The sequence below is a fragment of the Oncorhynchus mykiss genome, chromosome 18, assembly GCF_057628025.1.
Source record: "Oncorhynchus mykiss isolate SJ-2025 chromosome 18, ASM5762802v1, whole genome shotgun sequence".
Classification (NCBI taxonomy): Eukaryota; Metazoa; Chordata; class Actinopteri; order Salmoniformes; family Salmonidae; genus Oncorhynchus; species Oncorhynchus mykiss.
Genome location: NC_143039.1, coordinates 3660568 through 3683343, shown reverse-complemented (window position 1 = coordinate 3683343; position 22776 = coordinate 3660568). Strand labels below are relative to the sequence as shown.

Genomic DNA, 22776 nt, shown 5'->3' with positions numbered 1-22776 from the left:
TGGGTTAGGGTTAGTTGTAGACTGTGTAGTGCTGGGTTAGTTGTAGACTGTGTGTGGTGCTGGGTTAGTTGTAGACTGTATGTGGTGCTAGGTTAGTTGTGGTGCTGGGTTAGTTGTAGACTGTGTGTGGTGCTGGGTTAGTTGTAGACTGTGTGGTGCTGGGTTAGGGTTAGTTGTAGACTGTGTGTGGTGCTGGGTTAGGGTTAGTTGTAGACTGTGTGGTGCTGGGTTAGTTGTAGACTGTGTGGTGCTGGGTTAGTTGTAGACTGTTTATGGTGCTGGGTTAGGGTTAGTTGTACACTGTGTGTGTGGTACTGGGTTAGTTGTAGACTGTGTGTGGTGCTGGGTTAGTTGTAGACTGTGTGTGGTGCTGGGTTAGTTGTAGACTGTGTGTGTGGTGCTGGGTTAGTTGTAGACTGTGTGTTTGGTGCTGGGTTAGGGTTAGTTGTAGACTGATGATGTGTTAGTTGTAGACTGTGTGGTGCTGGGTTAGGGTTAGTTGTAGACTGTGTGTGTGGTGCTGGGTTAGTTGTAGACTGTGTGTGGTGCTGGGTTAGTTGTAGACTGTGTGTGGTGCTGGGTTAGTTGTAGACTGTGTGTGTGGTGCTGGGTTAGTTGTAGACTGTGTGTGTGGTGCTGGGTTAGGGTTAGTTGTAGACTGTGTGTGGTGCTGGGTTAGTTGTAGACTGTGTGTGGTGCTGGGTTAGTTGTAGACTGTGTGTGTGGTGCTGGGTTAGTTGTAGACTGTGTGTGGTGCTGGGTTAGTTGTAGACTGTGTGTGGTGCTGGGTTAGTTGTAGACTGTGTGTGTGGTGCTAGGTTAGGGTTAGTTGCAGACTGTCACCTTGTTTGACCAGCCTGACGTCTCCAGGAGGACTCTTCTCCCAGAGGCCAAAGCAGTGAGATCCTTTCGAGCAGTGGATTGTGGTGTTCTCGGGGGAAACCCGTCCCTCCCCCACCGCCACGCGCTCCATCTCCCACTGCTGCTGCTGCTCAGTGAAGGCACACTCCCTCTCCTTCTGCTGGTCAGCTGAGGGGGAGGAGGGGCGGTATTCATTCCTCATTCAGCAAACAGAGATGGCTCTCAAGAAACACATGAGACAGCACGCAATCCGACCACAACAACCTCCCCCTACCACCAACCCATCTCTTCTCTAATCAGACCACTCCAACCTCCCCCACCACCAACCCATTTCTTCTCTAATCAGACCACTACAGCCCCCCCCCCCCGACCTCCCCCCACCACCAACCCATCTCTAATCAGACCACTCCAACCTCCCCCCGACCTCCCCCCACCACCAACCCATTTCTTCTCTAATCAGACCACTCCAACCTCCCCCCGACCACCAACCCATCTCTAATCAGACCACTACAGCCTCCCCCCGACCTCCCCCGACCACCAACCCATCTCTAATCAGACCACTACAGCCCCCCCCCCCGACCTCCCCCCACCACCAACCCATTTCTTCTCTAATCAGACCACTACAGCCTCCCCCCGACCTCCCCCTACCACCAACCCATTTCTTCTCTAATCAGACCACTACAGCCTCCCCCCGACCTCCCCCCACCACCAACCCATCTCTTCTCTAATCAGACCACTACAGCCTCCCCCTACCACCAACCCATCTCTAATCAGACCACTACAGCCTCCCCCCGACCTCCCCCTACCACCAACCCATCTCTAATCAGACCACTACAGCCTCCCCCCGACCTCCCCCTACCACCAACCCATCTCTAATCAGACCACTATAGCCTCCCCCTACCACCAACCCATCTCTTCTCTAATCAGACCACTACAGCCTCCCCCTACCACCAACCCATCTCTAATCAGACCACTACAGCCTCCCCCCGACCTCCCCCTACCACCAACCCATCTCTAATCAGACCACTACAGCCCCCCCCCGACCTCCCCCCACCGCCAACCCATCTTTTCTCTAATCACTACAGTACTACATTAACCCTGGTCTACTGTATTCCAGACCCACTAATACATTAACCCTGGTCTACTGTAATCCAGACCCACTACTACATTAACCCTGGTCTACTGTAATCCAGACCCACTACTACTACATTAACCCTGGTCTACTGTAATCCAGACCCACTAATACATTAACCCTGGTCTACTGTAATCCAGACCCACTAATACATTAACCCTGGTCTACTGTAATCCAGACCCACTACTACATTAACCCTGGTCTACTGTAATCCAGACCCACTAATACATTAACCCTGGTCTACTGTATTCCAGACCCACTACTACATTAACCCTGGGCTACTGTATTCCAGACCCACTACAACATTAACCCTGGTCTACTGTATTCCAGACCCACTACTACATTAACCCTGGTCTACTGTGGTCTACTGTATTCCACTAACCCTAACCCTGGTCCTCCTCCTCCTCCTACTACATTAACCCTGGTCCTCCTCCTCCTCCTACTACTACATTAACCCTGGTCCTCCTCCCCCTACTACATTAACCCTGGTCCTCCTCCTCCTCCTACTACATTAACCCTGGTCCTCCTCCTACTACATTAACCCTGGTCCTCCCCCTCCTACTACATTAACCCTGGTCCTCCTCCTCCTCCTACTACTACATTAACCCTGGTCCTCCTCCCTCTACTACATTAACCCTGGTCCTCCTCCTCCTACTACATTAACCCTGGTCCTCCTCCTCCTACTACTACATTAACCCTGGTCCTCCTCCTCCTCCTACTACATTAACTCGGTCCTCCTCCTCCTCCTACTACATTAACCCTGGTCCTCCTCCTCCTCCTACTACATTAACCCTGGTCCTCCTCCTCCTCCTACTACATTAACCCTGGTCCTCCTCCTCCTCCTACTACATTAACCCTGGTCCTCCTCCTACTACTACATTAACCCTGGTCCTCCTCCTCCTCCTCCTACATTAACCCTGGTCCTCCTCCTCCTCCTACTACATTAACCCTGGTCCTCCTCCTCCTCCTACTACATTAACCCTGGTCCTCCTCCTCCTCCTACTACATTAACCCTGGTCCTCCTCCTACTACTACATTAACCCTGGTCCTCCTCCTCCTACTACTACATTAACCCTGGTCCTCCTCCTCCTCCTACTACATTAACCCTGGTCCTCCTCCTCCTCCTACTACATTAACCCTGGTCCTCCTCCTCCTCCTACTACATTAACCCTGGTCCTCCTCCTCCTACTACTACATTAACTCGGTCCTCCTCCTCCTCCTACTACATTAACCCTGGTCCTCCTCCTCCTCCTACTACATTAACCCTGGTCCTCCTCCTCCTACTACTACATTAACCCTGGTCCTCCTCCTACTACATTAACCCTGGTCCTCCTCCTCCTCCTACTACATTAACCCTGGTCCTCCTCCCCCTACTACATTAACCCTGGTCCTCCTCCTACTACATTAACCCTGGTCCTCCTCCCCCTACTACATTAACCCTGGTCCTCCTCCTACTACATTAACCCTGGTCCTCCTCCCCCTACTACATTAACCCTGGTCCTCCTCCCCCTACTACATTAACCCTGGTCCTCCTCCTCCTCCTACTACATTAACCCTGGTCCTCCTCCTCCTCCTACTACTACATTAACCCTGGTCCTCCTCCTCCTACTACTACATTAACCCTGGTCCTCCCCCTCCTACTACATTAACCCTGGTCCTCCTCCTCCTACTACATTAACCCTGGTCCTCCTCCTCCTCCTACTACATTAACCCTGGTCCTCCTCCTCCTCCTACTACATTAACCCTGGTCCTCCTCCTCCTCCTACTAAATTAACCCTGGTCCTCCTCCTACTACATTAACCCTGGTCCTCCTCCTCCTCCTACTACATTAACCCTGGTCCTCCTCCCCCTACTACATTAACCCTGGTCCTCCTCCTACTACATTAACCCTGGTCCTCCCCCTCCTACTACATTAACCCTGGTCCTCCTCCTCCTCCTCCTACTACATTAACCCTGGTCCTCCTCCTCCTCCTACTACATTAACTCGGTCCTCCTCCTCCTCCTACTACATTAACCCTGGTCCTCCTCCTCCTCCTACTACATTAACCCTGGTCCTCCTCCTCCTCCTACTACATTAACCCTGGTCCTCCTCCTCCTCCTACTACATTAACCCTGGTCCTCCTCCTCCTACTACTACATTAACCCTGGTCCTCCTCCTCCTCCTACTACATTAACCCTGGTCCTCCTCCCCCTACTACATTAACCCTGGTCCTCCTCCTCCTACTACATTAACCCTGGTCCTCCTCCTCCTACTACATTAACCCTGGTCCTCCTCCTCCTCCTACTACATTAACCCTGGTCCTCCTCCCCCTACTACATTAACCCTGGTCCACCTCCTCCTCCTACTACATTAACCCTGGTCCTCCTCCTCCTCCTACTACATTAACCCTGGTCCTCCTCCTCCTCCTACTACATTAACCCTGGTCCTCCTCCTCCTCCTACTACATTAACCCTGGTCCTCCTCCTCCTCCTACTACATTAACCCTGGTCCTCCTCCCCCTACTACATTAACCCTGGTCCACCTCCTCCTCCTACTACATTAACCCTGGTCCTCCTCCTCCTCCTACTACATTAACCCTGGTCCTCCTCCTCCTCCTACTACATTAACCCTGGTCCTCCTCCTCCTACTACATTAACCCTGGTCCTCCTCCTCCTACTACATTATCCCTGGTCCTCCTCCTCCTACTACATTAACCCTGGTCCTCCTCCTCCTACTACATTAACCCTGGTCCTCCCCCTCCTACTACATTAACCCTGGTCCTCCTCCTCCTCCTACTACATTAACCCTGGTCCTCCTCCTCCTCCTACTACATTAACCCTGGTCCTCCTCCTCCTCCTACTACTACATTAACCCTGGTCCTCCTCCCCCTACTACATTAACCCTGGTCCTCCCCCTCCTACTACATTAACCCTGGTCCTCCTCCTCCTCCTACTACATTAACCCTGGTCCTCCTCCTCCTCCTACTACTACATTAACCCTGGTCCTCCTCCCCCTACTACATTAACCCTGGTCCTCCCCCTCCTACTACATTAACCCTGGTCCTCCTCCTCCTCCTACTACTACATTAACCCTGGTCCTCCTCCCCCTACTACATTAACCCTGGTCCTCCTCCTCCTACTACATTAACCCTGGTCCTCCTCCTCCTACTACTACATTAACCCTGGTCCTCCTCCTCCTCCTACTACATTAACTCGGTCCTCCTCCTCCTCCTACTACATTAACCCTGGTCCTCCTCCTCCTCCTACTACATTAACCCTGGTCCTCCTCCTCCTCCTACTACATTAACCCTGGTCCTCCTCCTCCTCCTACTACATTAACCCTGGTCCTCCTCCTACTACTACATTAACCCTGGTCCTCCTCCTCCTCCTACTACATTAACCCTGGTCCTCCTCCTCCTACTACTACATTAACCCTGGTCCTCCTCCCCCTCCTACTACATTAACCCTGGTCGTCCTCCTCCTCCTCCTACATTAACCCTGGTCCTCCTCCTCCTCCTACTACATTAACCCTGGTCCTCCTCCTCCTCCTACTACATTAACCCTGGTCCTCCTCCTACTACATTAACCCTGGTCCTCCTCCTCCTACTACATTAACCCTGGTCCTCCTCCTCCTACTACATTAACCCTGGTCCTCCTCCCCCTACTACATTAACCCTGGTCCACCTCCTCCTCCTACTACATTAACCCTGGTCCTCCTCCTCCTCCTACTACATTAACCCTGGTCCTCCTCCTACTACATTAACCCTGGTCCTCCTTCTCCTCCTACTACATTAACCCTGGTCCTCCTCCTCCTCCTACTACATTAACCCTGGTCCTCCTCCCCCTACTACATTAACCCTGGTCCACCTCCTCCTCCTACTACATTAACCCTGGTCCTCCTCCTCCTCCTACTACATTAACCCTGGTCCTCCTCCTCCTACTACATTAACCCTGGTCCTCCCCCTCCTCCTACTACATTAACCCTGGTCCTCCTCCCCCTCCTACTACATTAACCCTGGTCCTCCTCCTCCTACTACATTAACCCTGGTCCTCCTCCTCCTACTACATTAACCCTGGTCCTCCTCCTCCTCCTACTACATTAACCCTGGTCCTCCCCCTCCTCCTACTACATTAACCCTGGTCCTCCTCCCCCTCCTACTACATTAACCCTGGTCCTCCTCCTACTACTACATTAACCCTGGTCCTCCTCCTCCTCCTACTACATTAACCCTGGTCCTCCTCCTCCTCCTACTACATTAACCCTGGTCCTCCTCCTCCTACTACATTAACCCTGGTCCTCCTCCTCCTACTACATTAACCCTGGTCCTCCTCCTCCTACTACATTAACCCTGGTCCTCCCCCTCCTACTACATTAACCCTGGTCCTCCTCCTCCTACTACATTAACCCTGATCCTCCTCCTCCTCCTACTACATTAACCCTGGTCCTCCTCCTACTACTACTACATTAACCCTGATCCTCCTCCTCCTCCTACTACATTAACCCTGGTCCTCCTCCTACTACTACATTAACCCTGGTCCTCCTCCCCCTACTACATTAACCCTGGTCCTCCTCCCCCTACTACATTAACCCTGGGGAGGTTAATACTGGGGAGTATTCCTCTATGGGTCAGGGTTAGAGTCAGGGTTAGAGTGAGAGAGTATTCCTCTATGGGTCAGGATATTCATTGGACCAGAGCAGCAGTGTGTTTACCCATGGCCCAGTTATTTGCTAATCTCTACCCCCCCTCGCTCCCCCGTCCTCGCCGCGGCCTCACTAGCGAAAAACAACAACAGCCTGATTAATTTTTTCTTTCTCCCTCGCCCAGAGATGGACGTCGTGTGTTCTACAGTCAGAAGGAATCAGTGCTCGGTCAGACTGTCCTCTCTCCTCTCCAAGGCTCCACACTGGAAATACATCACATTATAGACCCCTGAAATGTCCTACTGGAGAGGTGGTGGGGCATAATGGTCAGGGAGAGGGACATCATGGTCGGGGAGAGGGGCATAATGGTAGGGGAGAGGGGCATCATGGTAGGGGAGAGGGGCATCATGGTCGGGGAGAGGGGCATCATGGTCGGGGAGAGGGAAATAATGGTCGGGGAGAGGGCATCATGGTCAGGGAGAGGGGCATCATGGTCGGGGAGAGGGGCATATTGGTCGGGGAGAGGGGCATAATGGTCGGGGAGAGGGGCATAATGGTCAGGGAGAGGGGCATCATGGTCTAGGAGAGGGGCATAATGGTCGGGGAGAGGGGAATAATGGTCGGGGAGAGGGGCATAATGGTCTAGGAGAGGGGCATAATGGTCGGGGAGAGGGGCATAATGGTCGGGGAGAGGGACATAATGGTCGGGGAGAGGAGCATAATGGTAGGGGAGAGGTGGTGGGGCATAATGGTCAGGGAGAGGGGCATCATGGTCGGGGAGAGGAGCATAATGGTCGGGGTGAGGGGCATCATGGTCGGGGAGAGAGGCATAATGGTCGGGGAGAGGGGCATAATGGTCGGGGAGAGGGGCATAATGGTAGGGGAGAGGGGCATAATGGTCGGGGAGAGGGGCATAATGGTCGGGGAGAGGGGCATAATGGTCGGGGAGAGGTGGTGGGGCATCATGGTCGGGGAGAGGGGCATAATGGTCGGGGAGAGGGGCATAATGGTCGGGGAGAGGGGCATAATGGTCAGGGAGAGGGGCATCATGGTCTAGGAGAGGGGCATAATGGTCGGGGAGAGGGGAATAATGGTCGGGGAGAGGGGCATCATGGTCTAGGAGAGGGGCATAATGGTCGGGGAGAGGGGCATAATGGTAGGGGAGAGGTGCATAATGGTCGGGGAGAGGGACATAATGGTCGGGGAGAGGGACATAATGGTCGGGGAGAGGGACATAATTGTAGGGGAGAGGTGGTGGGGCATAATGGTCAGGGAGAGGGGCATCATGGTCGGGGAGAGGAGCATAATGGTCGGGGAGAGGGGCATAATGGTCGGGGAGAGGGGCATAATGGTCGGGGAGAGCGGCATCATGGTCGGGAAGAGGGGCATCATGGTCGGGGAGAGGGGCATCATGGTCGGGGAGAGGGGCATCATGGTCGGGGAGAGAGGCATAATGGTCGGGGAGAGGGGCATAATGGTCGGGGAGAGGGGCATAATGGTCGGGAGAGGGGCATAATGGTCGGGGAGAGGGGCATAATGGTCAGGGAGAGGGGCATCATGGTCTAGGAGAGGGGCATAATGGTCGGGAGAGGGGCATAATGGTAGGGGAGAGGGGCATCATGGTCGGGGAGAGGGACATAATGGTCGGGGAGAGGGACATAATGGTCGGGGAGAGGGGCATAATGGTAGGGGAGAGGGAAATAATGATCGGGAGAGGGACATAATGGTCGGGGAGAGGGACATAATGGTCGGGGAGAGGGACATAATTGTAGGGGAGAGGTGGTGGGGCATAATGGTCAGGGAGAGGGGCATCATGGTCGGGGAGAGGAGCATAATGGTCGGGGAGAGGGGCATAATGGTCGGGGAGAGGGGCATAATGGTCGGGGAGAGGGGCATAATGGTCGGGGAGAGGGGCATCATGGTCGGGAAGAGGGGCATCATGGTCGGGAAGAGGGGCATCATGGTCGGGGAGAGGGGCATAATGGTCAGGGAGAGAGGCATAATGGTAGGGGAGAGGGGAATAATGGTCAGGGAGAGGGGCATAATGGTCGGGGAGAGAGGCATAATGGTCGGGGAGAGGGGCATAATGGTCAGGGAGAGGGGCATAATGGTAGGGGAGAGGGGCATAATGGTAGGGGAGAGGGGCATAATGGTAGGGGAGAGGGACATAATGGTCGGGGAGAGGGACATAATGGTCGGGGAGAGGGACATCATGGTCGGGGAGAGGGGCATCATGGTCGGGGAGAGGGGCATCATGGTCGAGGGAGAGGGGCATTATGGTCGGGGAGAGGGGCCTAATGGTAAGGGAGAAGGGCATAATGGTCGGGGTGAGGGTCATAATGGTCGGGGACAGGGGCATAATGGTCGGGAAGAGGGGCATAATGGTCGGGGAGAGGGGCATAATGGTAGGGGAGAGGTGGTGGGGCATAACGGTCAGGGAGAGGGACATAATGGTCGGGGAGAGGGACATAATGGTCGGGGAGAGGGACATAATGGTCGGGGAGAGGGACATAATGATCGGGGAGAGGGGCATCATGGTCGGGGAGAGGGGCATAATGGTCGGGGTGAGGGGCATAATGGTCGGGGAGAGGGGCATAATGGTCGGGGAGAGGGGCATAATGGTCGGGGAGAGGGGCACAATGGTCGGGGAGAGGGGCACAATGGTCGGGGAGAGGGGCATATTGGTCGGGGAGAGGGGCATATTGGTCGGGGAGAGGGGCATAATGGTCGCGGAGAGGGGCATAATGGTAGGAGAGAGGGGCATCATGGTCGGGGAGAGGGGCATCATGGTCGGGGAGGGGCATAATGGTCGGGGAGAGGGGCATAATGGTCAGGGAGAGGGGCATCATGGTCTAGGAGAGGGGCATAATGGTCGGGGAGAGGGCCATAATGGTCGGGGAGAGGGGCATAATGGTAGGGGAGAGGGACATAATGGTAGGGGAGAGGTGGTGGGGCATAATGGTCAGGGAGAGGGGCATCATGGTCGGGGAGAGGAGCATAATGGTCGGGGAGAGGGGCATCATGGTCGGGGAGAGAGGCATAATGGTCGGGGAGAGGGGCATAATGGTCGGGGAGAGGGGCATAATGGTCGGGGAGAGGGGCATAATGGTCGGGGAGAGGGGCATAATGGTAGGGGAGAGGTGGTGGGGCATAATGGTCGGGGAGAGGGGCATCATGGTCGGGGAGAGGGGCATCATGGTCGGGGAGAGAGGCATAATGGTCGGGGAGAGGGGCATAATGGTCGGGGACAGGGGCATAATGGTCAGGGAGAGGGGCATCATGGTCTAGGAGAGGGGCATAATGGTCGGGGAGAGGGGAATAATGGTCGGGGAAAGGGGCATAATGGTCAGGGAGAGGGGCATAATGGTCGGGAGAGGGGCATAATGGTCGGGGAGAGGGGCATAATGGTCGGGGAGAGGGGCATCATGGTCGGGGAGAGGGGCATCATGGTCGGGGAGAGGGGCATCATGGTCGGGGAGAGGGGCATCATGGTCGGGGAGAGGGGCATAATGGTAGGGGAGAGGGGCATCATGGTCGGGGAGAGAGGCATAATGGTCGGGGAGAGAGGGATAATGGTCGGGGAGAGGGGGATAATTGTCGGGGAGAGGGGAATAATGGTCAGGGAGAGGGGCATAATGGCCGGGGAGAGAGGCATAATGGTCAGGGAGAGGGGCATAATGGTCGGGGAGAGGGGCATCATGGTCGGGAAGAGGGGCATCATGGTCGGGAAGAGGGGCATCATGGTCGGGGAGAGGGGCATAATGGTCAGGGAGAGAGGCATAATGGTAGGGGAGAGGGGAATAATGGTCAGGGAGAGGGGCATAATGGTCGGGGAGAGAGGCATAATGGTCGGGGAGAGGGGCATAATGGTCAGGGAGAGGGGCATAATGGTCAGGAGAGGGGCATATTGGTCGGGGAGAGGGGCATATTGGTCGGGGAGAGGGGCATAATGGTCGGGGAGAGGGGCATAATGGTCGGGGAGAGGGGCATAATGGTCGGGGAGAGGGGCATAATGGTCGGGGAGAGGTGAATAATGGTCAGGGAGAGGGGCATAATGGTCAGGGAGAGGGGCATAATGGTCGGGGGGAGAGAGGCATAATGGTCGGGGGGAGAGAGGCATAATGGTAGGGGAGAGGGGCATAATGGTCAAGGAGAGGGGCATAATGGTCAGGGAGAGGGGCATAATGGTCAGGGAGAGGGGCATAATGGTCGGGGAGAGAGGCATAATGGTCGGGGAGAGAGGCATAATGGTCGGGGAGAGAGGCATAATGGTCGGGGAGAGGGACATAATGGTCGGGGAGAGGGACATAATGGTCAGGGAGAGGGACATAATGGTCGGGGAGAGAGGCATAATGGTCGGGGAGAGGGACATAATGGTCGGGGAGAGGGACATAATGGTCGGGGAGAGGGGCATAATGGTCGGGGAGAGAGGCATAATGGTCGGGGAGAGGGACATAATGGTCAGGGAGAGGTGGTGGGGCATAATGGTCGGGGAAAGGTGGTGGGGCATAATGGTCAGGGAGAGGGGCATCATGGTCGGGGAGAGGGGCATCATGGTCGGGGAGAGGGGCATAATGGTAGGGGAGAGGGGCATAATGGTCGGGGAGAGGGGCATCATGGTCGGGGAGAGGGGCATCATGGTCGGGGAGAGGGGCATAATGGTAGGGGAGAGGGGCATAATGGTCGGGAGAGGGGCATATTGGTCGGGGAGAGGGGCATAATGATCAGGGAGAGGGGCATAATGGTCAGGGAGAGGGGCATAATGGTCAGGGAGAGGGGCATAATGGTCGGGAGAGGGGCATATTGGTCGGGGAGAGGGGCATAATGGTCAGGGAGAGGGGCATAATGGTAGGGGAGAGGGAAATAATGGTCGGGGAGAGGGGCATAATGGTCGGGAGAGGGGCATATTGGTCGGGGAGAGGGGCATAATGGTCAGGGAGAGGGGCATAATGGTCAGGGAGAGGGGCATAATGGTCGGGGAGAGGGGCATAATGGTCGGGGAGAGGGGCATAATGGTCGGGGAGAGGGGCATAATGGTCAGGGAGAGGTGAATAATGGTCAGGGAGAGGGGCATAATGGTCGGGGTGAGGGGCATAATGTTCGGGGTGAGGGGCATAATGGTCGGGGGGAGAGAGGCATAATGGTAGGGGAGAGAGGCATAATGGTCGGGGAGAGGGGCATAATGGTCGGGGAGAGAGGCATAATGGTCGGGGAGAGGCATAATAGTCGGGGAGAGGGGCATAATGGTCGGGGAGAGGGACATAATGGTCGGGGAGAGAGGCATAATGGTCGGGGAGAGAGGCATAATGGTCGGAAAGAGGGGGAGGTGATGGTTTTTATTGAAGCAGGGCTGGGGGTGTCTAATCTGTCCCTCTGCATCTGTCCCTCTGCTCTCTCGGGTCTGTCTGGGTTAAGGCTGGCCTGCAGACATGATAATCCTCCTGATTAAAGCCAGTGTAGACCTAAACCAGACTGAGCCTCTCAGAGTTACATTTTTCTATGGAAAATTGGGATTCTTAACGTTAAGAAAAATCCCCAACCAAAAAACAAAACAAAGATAATTAGATGCAGAAAGTAAATAGCACGGTGGGTCAATTTGTGCAACAACTAAGATGCTCCACTTGTCTGCTCTTTTGGTGCCCTGACTACCATGGTGTGAACAGTGTGAAGGAAACCCGTACGCATGAACAGACACTGTGTGTTCTTCAAGTGTTGCATCTCACTCATCTCAAAATCCAAGCCTATTCATTGATGACATGACCTGCTTTACTGAAGTTGGGAGACATTGCAAGCCAAGAAATTGCAAGATACAGCTAAGCCGATCTATCAGTATAGGCAGGTCGGCTACCAGGCAGACTGAACACTATCTCTCAGTATAGGCAGGTCGGCTACCAGGCAGACTGTCAGAACTGAACACTATCTATCAGTATAGGCAGGTCTATCTATCAGTATAGGCAGGTCTATCTATCAGTATAGGCAGGTCGGCCACCAGGCAGACTGTCAGAACTGAACACTGTCTATCAGTATAGGCAGGTCTATCTATCAGTATAGGCAGGCCGGCCACCAGGCAGACCTGAACACTATCTATCAGTATAGGCAGGCCGGCCACCAGGCAGACCTGAACACTGTCTATCAGTATAGGCAGGTCTATCTATCAGTATAGGGAGGTCGGCCACCAGGCAGACCTGAACACTATCTATCAGTATAGGCAGCACCAATTGGGCCAGATGGGCTCTCGTTCCTCAGCCTGGCTGAAGGAGAGTTATTAGGTTCTAGTTGGGCCAGATGGGATCTCGTTCCTCAGCCTGGCTGAAGGAGAGTTATTAGGTTCTAGTTGGGCCAGATGGGCTCTCGTTCCTCAGCCTGGCTGAAGAGATGAAGGACAGTTATTAGGTTCTAGTTGGGCCAGATAGGCTCTCGTTCCTCAGCCTGGCTGAAGAGATGAAGGACAGTTATTAGGTTCTAGTTGGGCCAGATGGGCTCTCGTTCCTCAGCCTGGCTGAAGGAGAGTTATTAGGTTCTAGTTGGGCCAGATGGGATCTCGTTCCTCAGCCTGGCTGAAGGAGAGTTATTAGGTTCCAGTTGGGCCAGATGGGCTTTCGTACCTCAGCCTGGCTGAAGAGATGAAGGAGAGTTATTAGGTTCTAGTTGGGCCAGATGGGCTCTCGTTCCTCAGCCTGGCTGAAGAGATGAAGGAGAGTTATTAGGTTCTAGTTGGGCCAGATGGGCTCTCGTTCCTCAGCCTGGCTGAAGGAGAGTTATTAGGTTCTAGTTGGGCCAGATGGGCTCTCGTTCCTCAGCCTGGCTGAAGGAGAGTAATTAACATTCTCTTTCTGCAAATTATGAAGTGAGATGAGCTGCTGGAATGTTGACTCAACCAATCACAGCTCAGCTTTCTCCGTCTCTCTATATATCTCCCACTCTGTCTGTCCCTCTCGCTCCAAGTAATTCTTCCTTGTGTAACCTGCTGAGTGAGTAGCTGTCTTCCAGGCCTCCAAAAAATGGTCACCATTTCAATTGATTTCCAGTCAGGCTAATTTTACTACTAGACCATGAAGCTAGACAGAATATGTATGATAACAGAATAGGGGGACAGGGTAGGACAGTGGAGACAGAATATCTATTATAACAGACTAGGAGGACAGTGGAGACAGAATACCTATTATAACAGATTATGGGGACAGGGTAGGACAGTGGAGACAGAATATCTATTATAACAGACTAGGAGGACAGTGGAGACAGAATACCTATTATAACAGACTATGGGGACAGGGTAGAACAGTGGAGACAGAATATCTATTATAACAGATTAGGGGGACAGGGTAGGACAGTGGAGACAGTATACCTATTATAACAGACTAGGAGGACAGTGGAGACAGAATACCTATTATAACAGGCTATGGGGACAGGGTAGGACAGTGGAGACAGAATATCTATTATAACAGACTATGGGGACAGGGTAGAACAGTGGAGACAGAATATCTATTATAACAGATTAGGGGGACAGGGTAGGACAGTGGAGACAGAATATCTATTATAACAGACTAGGAGGACAGTGGAGACAGAATATCTATTATAACAGACTATGGGGACAGGGTAGAACAGTGGAGACAGAATACCTATTATAACAGGCTATGGGGACAGGGTAGGACAGTGGAGACAGAATATCTATTATAACAGACTATGGGGACAGGGTAGGACAGTGGAGACAGAATATCTATTATAACAGACTACGGGGACAGGGTAGGACAGTGGAGACAGAATATCTATTATAACAGACTACGGGGACAGGGTAGGACAGTGGAGACAGAATACCTATTATAACAGACTAGGGGGACAGGGTAGGACAGTGGAGACAGAATACCTATGATAACAGACTACGGGGACAGGGTAGGACAGTGGAGACAGAATATCTATTATAACAGACTAGGGGGACAGGGTAGCACAGTGGAGACAGAATATATATTATAACAGGCTAGGGGGACAGGGTAGGACAGTGGAGACAGAATATCTATTATAACAGACTAGGAGGACAGTGGAGACAGAATATCTATTATAACAGACTACGGGGACAGGGTAGGACAGTGGAGACAGAATACCTATTATAACAGACTAGGGGGACAGGGTAGGACAGTGGAGACAGAATACCTATTATAACAGGCTAGGGGGACAGGGTAGGACAGTGGAGACAGAATACCTATTATAACAGACCACGGGGACAGGGTAGGACAGTGGAGACAGAATGTATGTAGTGTATGACCAGTACGGTAGTGTAGACAGACAGGGTACGGTAGTGTAGACAGACAGGGTACGGTAGTGTAGACAGACAGGGTACGGTAGTGTAGACAGACAGGGTACGGTAGTGTAGACAGACAGGGTACGGTAGTGTAGACAGACAGGGTACGGTAGTGTAGACAGTCAGGGTATTGTAGTGTAGACAGACAGGGTACGGTAGTGTAGACAGACAGGGTATTGTAGTGCAGACAGACAGGGTACGGTAGTGTAGACAGACAGGGTACGGTAGTGTAGACAGACAGGGTACGGTAGACAGACAGGGTACGGTAGTGTAGACAGACAGGGTACGGTAGTGTAGACAGACAGGGTACGGTAGTGTAGACAGACAGGGTACGGTAGTGTAGACAGACAGGGTACGGTAGTGTAGACAGACAGGGTACGGTAGTGTAGACAGTCAGGGTATTGTAGTGTAAAACCTGCAGAACAAGACAATGGGTGGCCCTGGAGGACAGGCCCTTTAAGGTAATGTACTGTTCGGTATACATAGTTATAGGCAAATCAGTGCAATGCACACACCCTCTGCTGCCATCCTCCCACGCTTCATCAAAGAGCAGGCTAAATTACAGGACAGGAAATGGGAGGAGACAGACAGCTAGACATTCTGAGAGTTTTCCATCAACTGATCACCACTCCATTCTTAAACTAGTTTTATATTTCTCCTTTCCTCTCTCGAAGCTTTCCCATCCGCTCTCTCACTCTTTCCCATCTGCTCTCTCTCTCTTTCCTATCTGCTCTCTCTCTTATCTCTCAAGGTGTTCCAGAAGCTAGGCATCAACCCAAAGTCTAGAGTTTTATATTTCTCCTTTTCTCTCTCTCTCTCTCCCATCCTCTCTCTCGCTCTCCCATCCGCTCTCTCTCTCTTTCCTATCTGCTCTCTCTCTTTCCCATCCTCTCTCTCGCTCTTTCCTATCTGCTCTCTCTCTCTCTCCCATCCTCTCTCTCGCTCTCCCATAAGCTCTCTCTCTCTTTCCTATCTGCTCTCTCTCTCTTTCCCATCCTCTCTCTCGCTCTCCCATCCGCTCTCTCTCTCTTTCCTATCTGCTCTCTCTCTTTCCTATCTGCTCTCTCTCTCTCTTTCCCATCCTCTCTCTCGCTCTCCCATCCACTCTCTCTCTCTTTCCTATCTGCTCTCTCTCTCTTTCCCATCCTCTCTCTCTCTTTCCCATCCTCTCTCTCTCTCTTTCCCATCCTCTCTCTCTCTTTCCTATCTGCTCTCTCTCTTTCCTATCTGCTCTCTCTCTCTCTTTCCCATCCTCTCTCTCGCTCTCCCATCCACTCTCTCTCTCTTTCCTATCTGCTCTCTCTCTCTTTCCCATCCTCTCTCTCTCTTTCCCATCCTCTCTCTCTCTCTTTCCCATCCTCTCTCTCTCTCTTTCCCATCCTCTCTCTCTCTCTTTCCCATCCTCTCTCATCTCTCTCTTATCTATCAAGGTTTTCCAGAAGCTTTCCTATCTTATCTGTCAAGGTGTTCCAGAAGCTAGGCATCAACCCAAAGCCTAGAGCAGGGAGGTACAACTTGTTACTGTAGCTCTACAGTGTAGACTCCTAGTATGTTTCTATAACCAACCCACGAGGAGAACACAGGGGGCCCTGTAGCTCTACAGTGTAGACTCCTAGTATGTTTCTATAACCAATAAATGCACCACCTGAAACTGGACATTTTTAGAAGATATACTTTTCCACCAACCTTAACTTGGCGATACTGTCTTCATTCTCGATTTGTCCGAATCAAAACACAACCTGTCCTGTAACTCCCAGTAATGAAAACCAAAAGTATTTGGTTCAATCACATGATGTGGTGTCAACAACCTGTAGCTGGCTAGACCAGTATACCTGATATGGACCACCGTGTACTGACTGTATCCGAGCTATAGACGAGCTTCGCCTGATAGGACTGTTATACTAGTTAACTAAACTATCCAGAACAGACAGAACAGGTCCAATAGGTTATTATCTCATAGTGTTGTTAACTCACCGGGGACCGGAGGGAGGACCGTCACGAACAACAGCATCGTGATTTGCTTCAGCAACGACATTGACTTCACTCTGTTGTACATTTGATTTAACTTGAAACTTCCCGTTCTTCCAAAACTTAACGTATGTCTTTATACACTTCTGTCTCTTTCACGTACAGTTCAATAACCGTAACCGAAGTGTCCAGTATGGAGCGACACATTGAAGACGGCGTCAGGTTGTCATGCTAACAGCTACTTGACACAACGTTAGCTACGCTAAGTTACCTAACTAACATTAACAACACTGCTAGCGTTACTAACAGGTAGTTAACTATGTTAAAATAAACTTGTTAGGGAATAAACCCGTCGGCCTTTTTTTTTGCCCACAGAAGTCCAACTTTGCCGTGTTCCCCCCCCTAACGGTAGCTAGCTAGCTCCTTTGCTAATGTTAGGCCGCCTTGGTAGCGAACTGACGTTAGCTTGTTGTTTCACAAAGGTCCGTCAAAAACAAAACAAATTCCATGTTGACTATGCCTATTGCATAGGTCCTTGTCTTAATAACGTATCCATTCAGGGTTATTTGGTCTATTCAGGGTTAGTAAATAGGTTAGTCCCGTCGGGGTGGATAGACGTCTCTTCTGCTGCTCCCAGGCTCGGTTGCATTTGGCCTTGACCGGGCAGTGCGGCAGACAGGCGACGGGGGAACGCCTGGTTGTGTCTCCAGAATCAGGTTGTTGGATGAAGAAACGGAAGCTCCCTATCTGCAGGCAGGACACCAGACAGTGTGGCGGGGGAACGCCTGGTTGTGTCTCCAGTATGAGGTTGTTGGATGAAGAAACGGAAGCTCCCTATCTGCAGACAGGACACCAGACAGTGTGGCGGGGGAACGCCTGGTTGTGTCTCCAGTATGAGGTTGTTGGATGAAGAAATGGAAGCTCCCTATCTGCAGACAGGACAGATAGCAGACAAGACAGTGTGGCCGGGGAACGCCTGGTTGTGTCTTCAGTATCAGGTTGTTGGATTTGTTTGGGTGGATGAAGAACTGGAAGCTCCCTATCTGCAGACAGGACTAACTACAACAATACATTCCTGCTGGAACCTGTAGTGGAACTTTACCGCCACCCTGTGGACATAACTCTACAGATAGCAGGTCCAGAAAACACTTCTACTGAAACATATAAAGTGTCCACAAGATGGCAACATGTCTGGTGAAAGACCCGCACATAGTGCATCAACTCATGTAACAACATGCCCCCAAAGAATTTGGAATATGAGTCGCGTTTTCCTAGTGGCTTGTTTCTGCGTTTTCTTTTGATTTCCCATCACGATCCAGTGTTTAAGAAAGGTGAACGGAGTTGAATAGTTGTAAAGTGTGATGTTCTTGTCCTATAATGGGACAGCATAACATAGGTTAGGGATTAATTCAATGGAACAACTGTTCATTCCTCGACAGATTATCATCTTTAGGTTCTCTGGGTAGGCAAAGTGAAAGGGGGGCGTGCCGAACGGTTTCGCCCGGTAATAATACACGGGACACGGGTACTTTGAGGACTGGCTTCACGGAGATCCACGGTAACAGACAGTGCATGGGCACAATCTATTTAGAAAACAGGAGCAGTACGGTATACTTTTGTAATTCCTCAACTCAAATGAAATAATATCCCTAGGTCTCTAATCTGTTATTTTCATGTTAAACATGAACTTTAAACCTGTAGCCTGCAACGTTGATATGTGACACAGTAAAAAGGCAATGATTGAATGGTATTCAAATGAAGATGGCATGTTATTCAAATGAAGGTGACATGGTATTCAAATGAAGGTGACATGGTATTCAAATGAAGGTGACATGGTATTCAAATGAAGGTGACATGGTATTCAAATTAAGATGGCATGGTATTCAAATGAAGGTGACATGGTATTCAAATGAAGGTGACATGGTATTCAAATGAAGATGGCATGGTATTCAAATGAAGGTGACATGGTATTCAAATGAAGATGGCATGGTATTCAAATGAAGGTGACATGGTATTCAAATGAAGATGGCATGTTATTCAAATGAAGGTGACATGGTATTCAAATGAAGGTGACATGGTATTCAAATGAAGATGGCATGGTATTCAAATGAAGGTGACATGGTATTCAAATGAAGATGGCATGGTATTCAAATGAGGATGGCATGATATTCAAATGAAGATGGCATGGTATTCAAATGAGGATGGCATGATATTCAAATGAAGATGGCATGGTATTCAAATGAAGATGGCATGGTATTCAAATGAAGGTGACATGGTATTCAAATGAAGATGATATGGTATTACAATTAAGATGGCATGATATTCAAATGAAGATGATATGGTATTCAAATTAAGATGGCATGGTATTCAAATGAAGGTGACATGGTATTCAAATGAAGGTGGTATGGGATTCAAATGAAGATGATATGGTATTCAAATGAAGGTGGCATGGTATTCAAATGAAGGTGGCATGGTATTCAAATGAAGGTGGCATGGTATTCAAATGAAGGTGACATGGTATTCAAATGAAGGTGGCATCCTTATGTTTGACTTTGCAGATATTTCCTCCGACAGAGATGGCCGCCTCGCTTCGCGTTCCTAGGAAACTATGCAGTTTTTTGTTTTTTTACGTGTTATTTCTTACATTGGTACCCCAGGTCATCTTAGGTTTCATTACATACAGTCGAGAAGAACTACTGAATATAAGAGCAGCGTCAACTCACCATCATTATGACCAAGAATATGACTTTCCCGAAGCGGATCCTGTGTTCTGCCTTTCACCCAGGACAACGGAATGGATCCCAGCTGGCGACCCAAAAAACGACTTCGTAAAAGAGGGAAACGTAGCGGTCTTCTGGTCAGACTCCGGAGACGGGCACATCGAGCACCACTCCCTAGCATACTACTCGCCAATGTCCAGTCTCTTGACAACAAGGTTGATGAAATCCGAGCAAGGGTAGCATTCCAGAGGGACATCAGAGACTGTAATGTTCTTTGCTTCACGGAAACATGGCTCACTGGAGAGACGCTATCGGAGTCGGTGCAGCCAGCTGGTTTCTCCACGCATCGCGCCGACAGAAACAAACATCTTTCTGGTAAGAAGAGGGGCGGGGGCGTATGCTTCATGGTTAACGTGACGTGGTGTGGCCACAACAACATACAGGAACTCAAGTCCTTCTGTTCACCTGATTTAGAATTCCTCACAATCAAATGTCGACCGCATTATCTACCAAGGGAATTCTCTTCGATTATAATCACAGCCGTATATATCCCCCCCCAAGCAGACACATCGATGGCTCTGAACAAACTTTATTTGACTCTTTGCAAACTGGAATCCATATATCCGGAGGCTGCATTCATTGTAGCTGGGGATTTTAACAAGGCTAATCTGAAAACAAGACTCCCTAAATTGTATCAGCATATCGATTGCGCAACCAGGGCTGGAAAAACCTTGTATCATTGCTATTCTAACTTCCGCGACGCATATAAGGCCCTGCCCCGCTCTCCTTTCGGAAAAGCTGACCACGACTCCATTTTGTTGATCCCTGCCTACAGACAGAAACTAAAACAAGAAGCTCCCGTGCTGAGGTCTGTTCAACGCTGGTCCGACCAATCTGATTCCAGACTCCAAGTCTGCTTCCATCATGTGGACTGGGATATGTTTCGTATTGCGTCAGACAACAACATTGACGAATACGCTGATTCGGTGAGCGAGTTCATTAGAACGTGCTTTGAAGATGTCGTTCCCATAGCAACGATTAAAAAATTCCCAAACCAGAAACCGTGGATTGATGGCAGCATTCGCGTGAAACTGAAAGCGCGAACCACTGCTTTTAATCAGGGCAAGGTGACCGGAAACATGACCGAATACAAACAGTGTAACTATTCCCCCCGCAAGGCAATCAAACAAGCTAAGCGTCAGTATAGAGACAAAGTAGAATCTCAATTCAACGGCTCAGACACAAGAGGTATGTGGCAGGGTCTACAGTCAATCACGGATTACAAAAAGAAAACCAGCCCCGTCACGGACCAGGATGTCTTGCTCCCAGGCAGACTTAATAACTTTTTTGCCCGCTTTGAGGACAATACAGTGCCACTGACACGGCCCGCAACTAAAACATTCGGACTCTCCTTCACTGCAGCCGACGTGAGGAAAACATTTAAACGTGTCAACCCTCGCAAGGCTGCAGGCCCAGACGGCATCCCCAACCGCGCCCTCAGAGCATGCGCAGACCAGCTGGCTGGTGTGTTTACGGACATATTCAATCAATCCCTATCCCAGTCTGTTGTTCCCACATGCTTCAAGAGGGCCACCATTGTTCCTGTTCCCAAGAAAGCTAAGGTAACTGAGCTAAACGACTACCGCCCCGTAGCACTCACTTCCGTCATCATGAAGTGCTTTGAGAGACTAGTCAAGGACCATATCACCACCACCCTACCTGACACCCTAGACCCACTCCAATTTGCTTACCGCCCAAATAGGTCCACAGACGATGCAATCTCAACCACACTGCACACTGCCCTAACCCATCTGGACAAGAGGAATACCTATGTGAGAATGCTGTTCATTGACTACAGCTCGGCATTTAACACCATAGTGCCCTCCAAGCTCGTCATCAAGCTCGAGACCCTGGGTCTCGACCCCGCCCTGTGCAACTGGGTACTGGACTTCCTGACGGGCCGCCCCCAGATGGTGAGGGTAGGCAACAACATTTCCACCCCGCTGATCCTCAACACTGGGGCCCCACAAGGGTGCGTTCTGAGCCCTCTCCTGTACTCCCTGTTCACCCACGACTGCGTGGCCACGCACGCCTCCAACTCAATCATCAAGTTTGCGGACGAAACAACAGTGGTAGGCTTGATTACCAACAACGACGAGACGGCCTACAGGGAGGAGGTGAGGGCCCTCGGAGTGTGGTGTCAGGAAAATAACGTCAACAAAACTAAGGAGATGATTGTGGACTTCAGGAAACAGCAGAGGGAACACCCCCCTATCCACATCGATGGATCAGTAGTGGAGAGGGTAGTAAGTTTTAAGTTCCTCGGCGTACACATCACAGACAAACTGAATTGGTCCACCCACACAGACAGCATCGTGAAGAAGGCGCAGCAGCGCCTCTTCAACCTCAGGAGGCTGAAGAAATTTGGCTTGTCACCAAAAGCACTCACAAACTTCTACAGATGCACAATCGAGAGCATCCTGTCGGGCTGTATCACTGCCTGGTACGGCAACTGCTCCGCCCACAACCGTAAGGCTCTCCAGAGGGTAGTGAGGTCTGCACAACGCATCACCGGGGGCAAACTACCTGCCCTCCAGGACACCTACACCACCCGATGTCACAGGAAGGCCATAAAGATCATCAAGGACAACAACCACCCGAGCCACTGCCTGTTCACCCCGCTATCATCCAGAAGGCGAGGTCAGTACAGGTGCATCAAAGCTGGGACCGAGAGACTGAAAAACAGCTTCTATCTCAAGGCCATCAGACTGTTAAACAGCCACCACTAACATTGAGTGGCTGCTGCCAACACACTGACTCAACTCCAGCCACTTTAATAATGGGAATTGATGGGAAATGATGTAAAATATATCACTAGCCACTTTAAACAATGCTACCTAATATAATGTTTACATACCCTACATTATTAATCTCATATGTATACGTATATACTGTACTCTATATCATATACTGCATCTTTATGTAATATGTATCACTAGCCACTTTAACTATGCCACTTTGTTTACATACTCATCTCATATGTATATACTGTACTTAATACCATCTACTGCATCTTGCCTATGCCGCTTTGTACCATCACTCATTCATATATCTTTATGTACATATTCTTTATCCCCTTACACTTGTGTGTATAAGGTAGTAGTTTTGGAATTGTTAG

General features: G+C 51.0%; 1 protein-coding gene across 1 annotated transcript in view; it reads right to left on the bottom strand.

The window, feature by feature from the left end:
• Nucleotides 1-22411, bottom strand: part of LOC110512086 (bone morphogenetic protein receptor type-2-like) — a 59949-nt gene extending 37538 nt beyond the window's left edge. The window contains exons 1-2 of the mRNA XM_090206954.1: nucleotides 16885-22411; nucleotides 844-1029 (exon numbers count right to left, since the gene is read on the bottom strand). Of these exons, the coding sequence (XP_090063080.1) occupies nucleotides 844-1029; nucleotides 16885-16966 (268 nt within the window). The 5' untranslated portion in view covers nucleotides 16967-22411. The remainder of the gene's footprint in view (nucleotides 1-843; nucleotides 1030-16884) is intronic.
• Nucleotides 22412-22776: the final 365 nt, after the last annotated feature.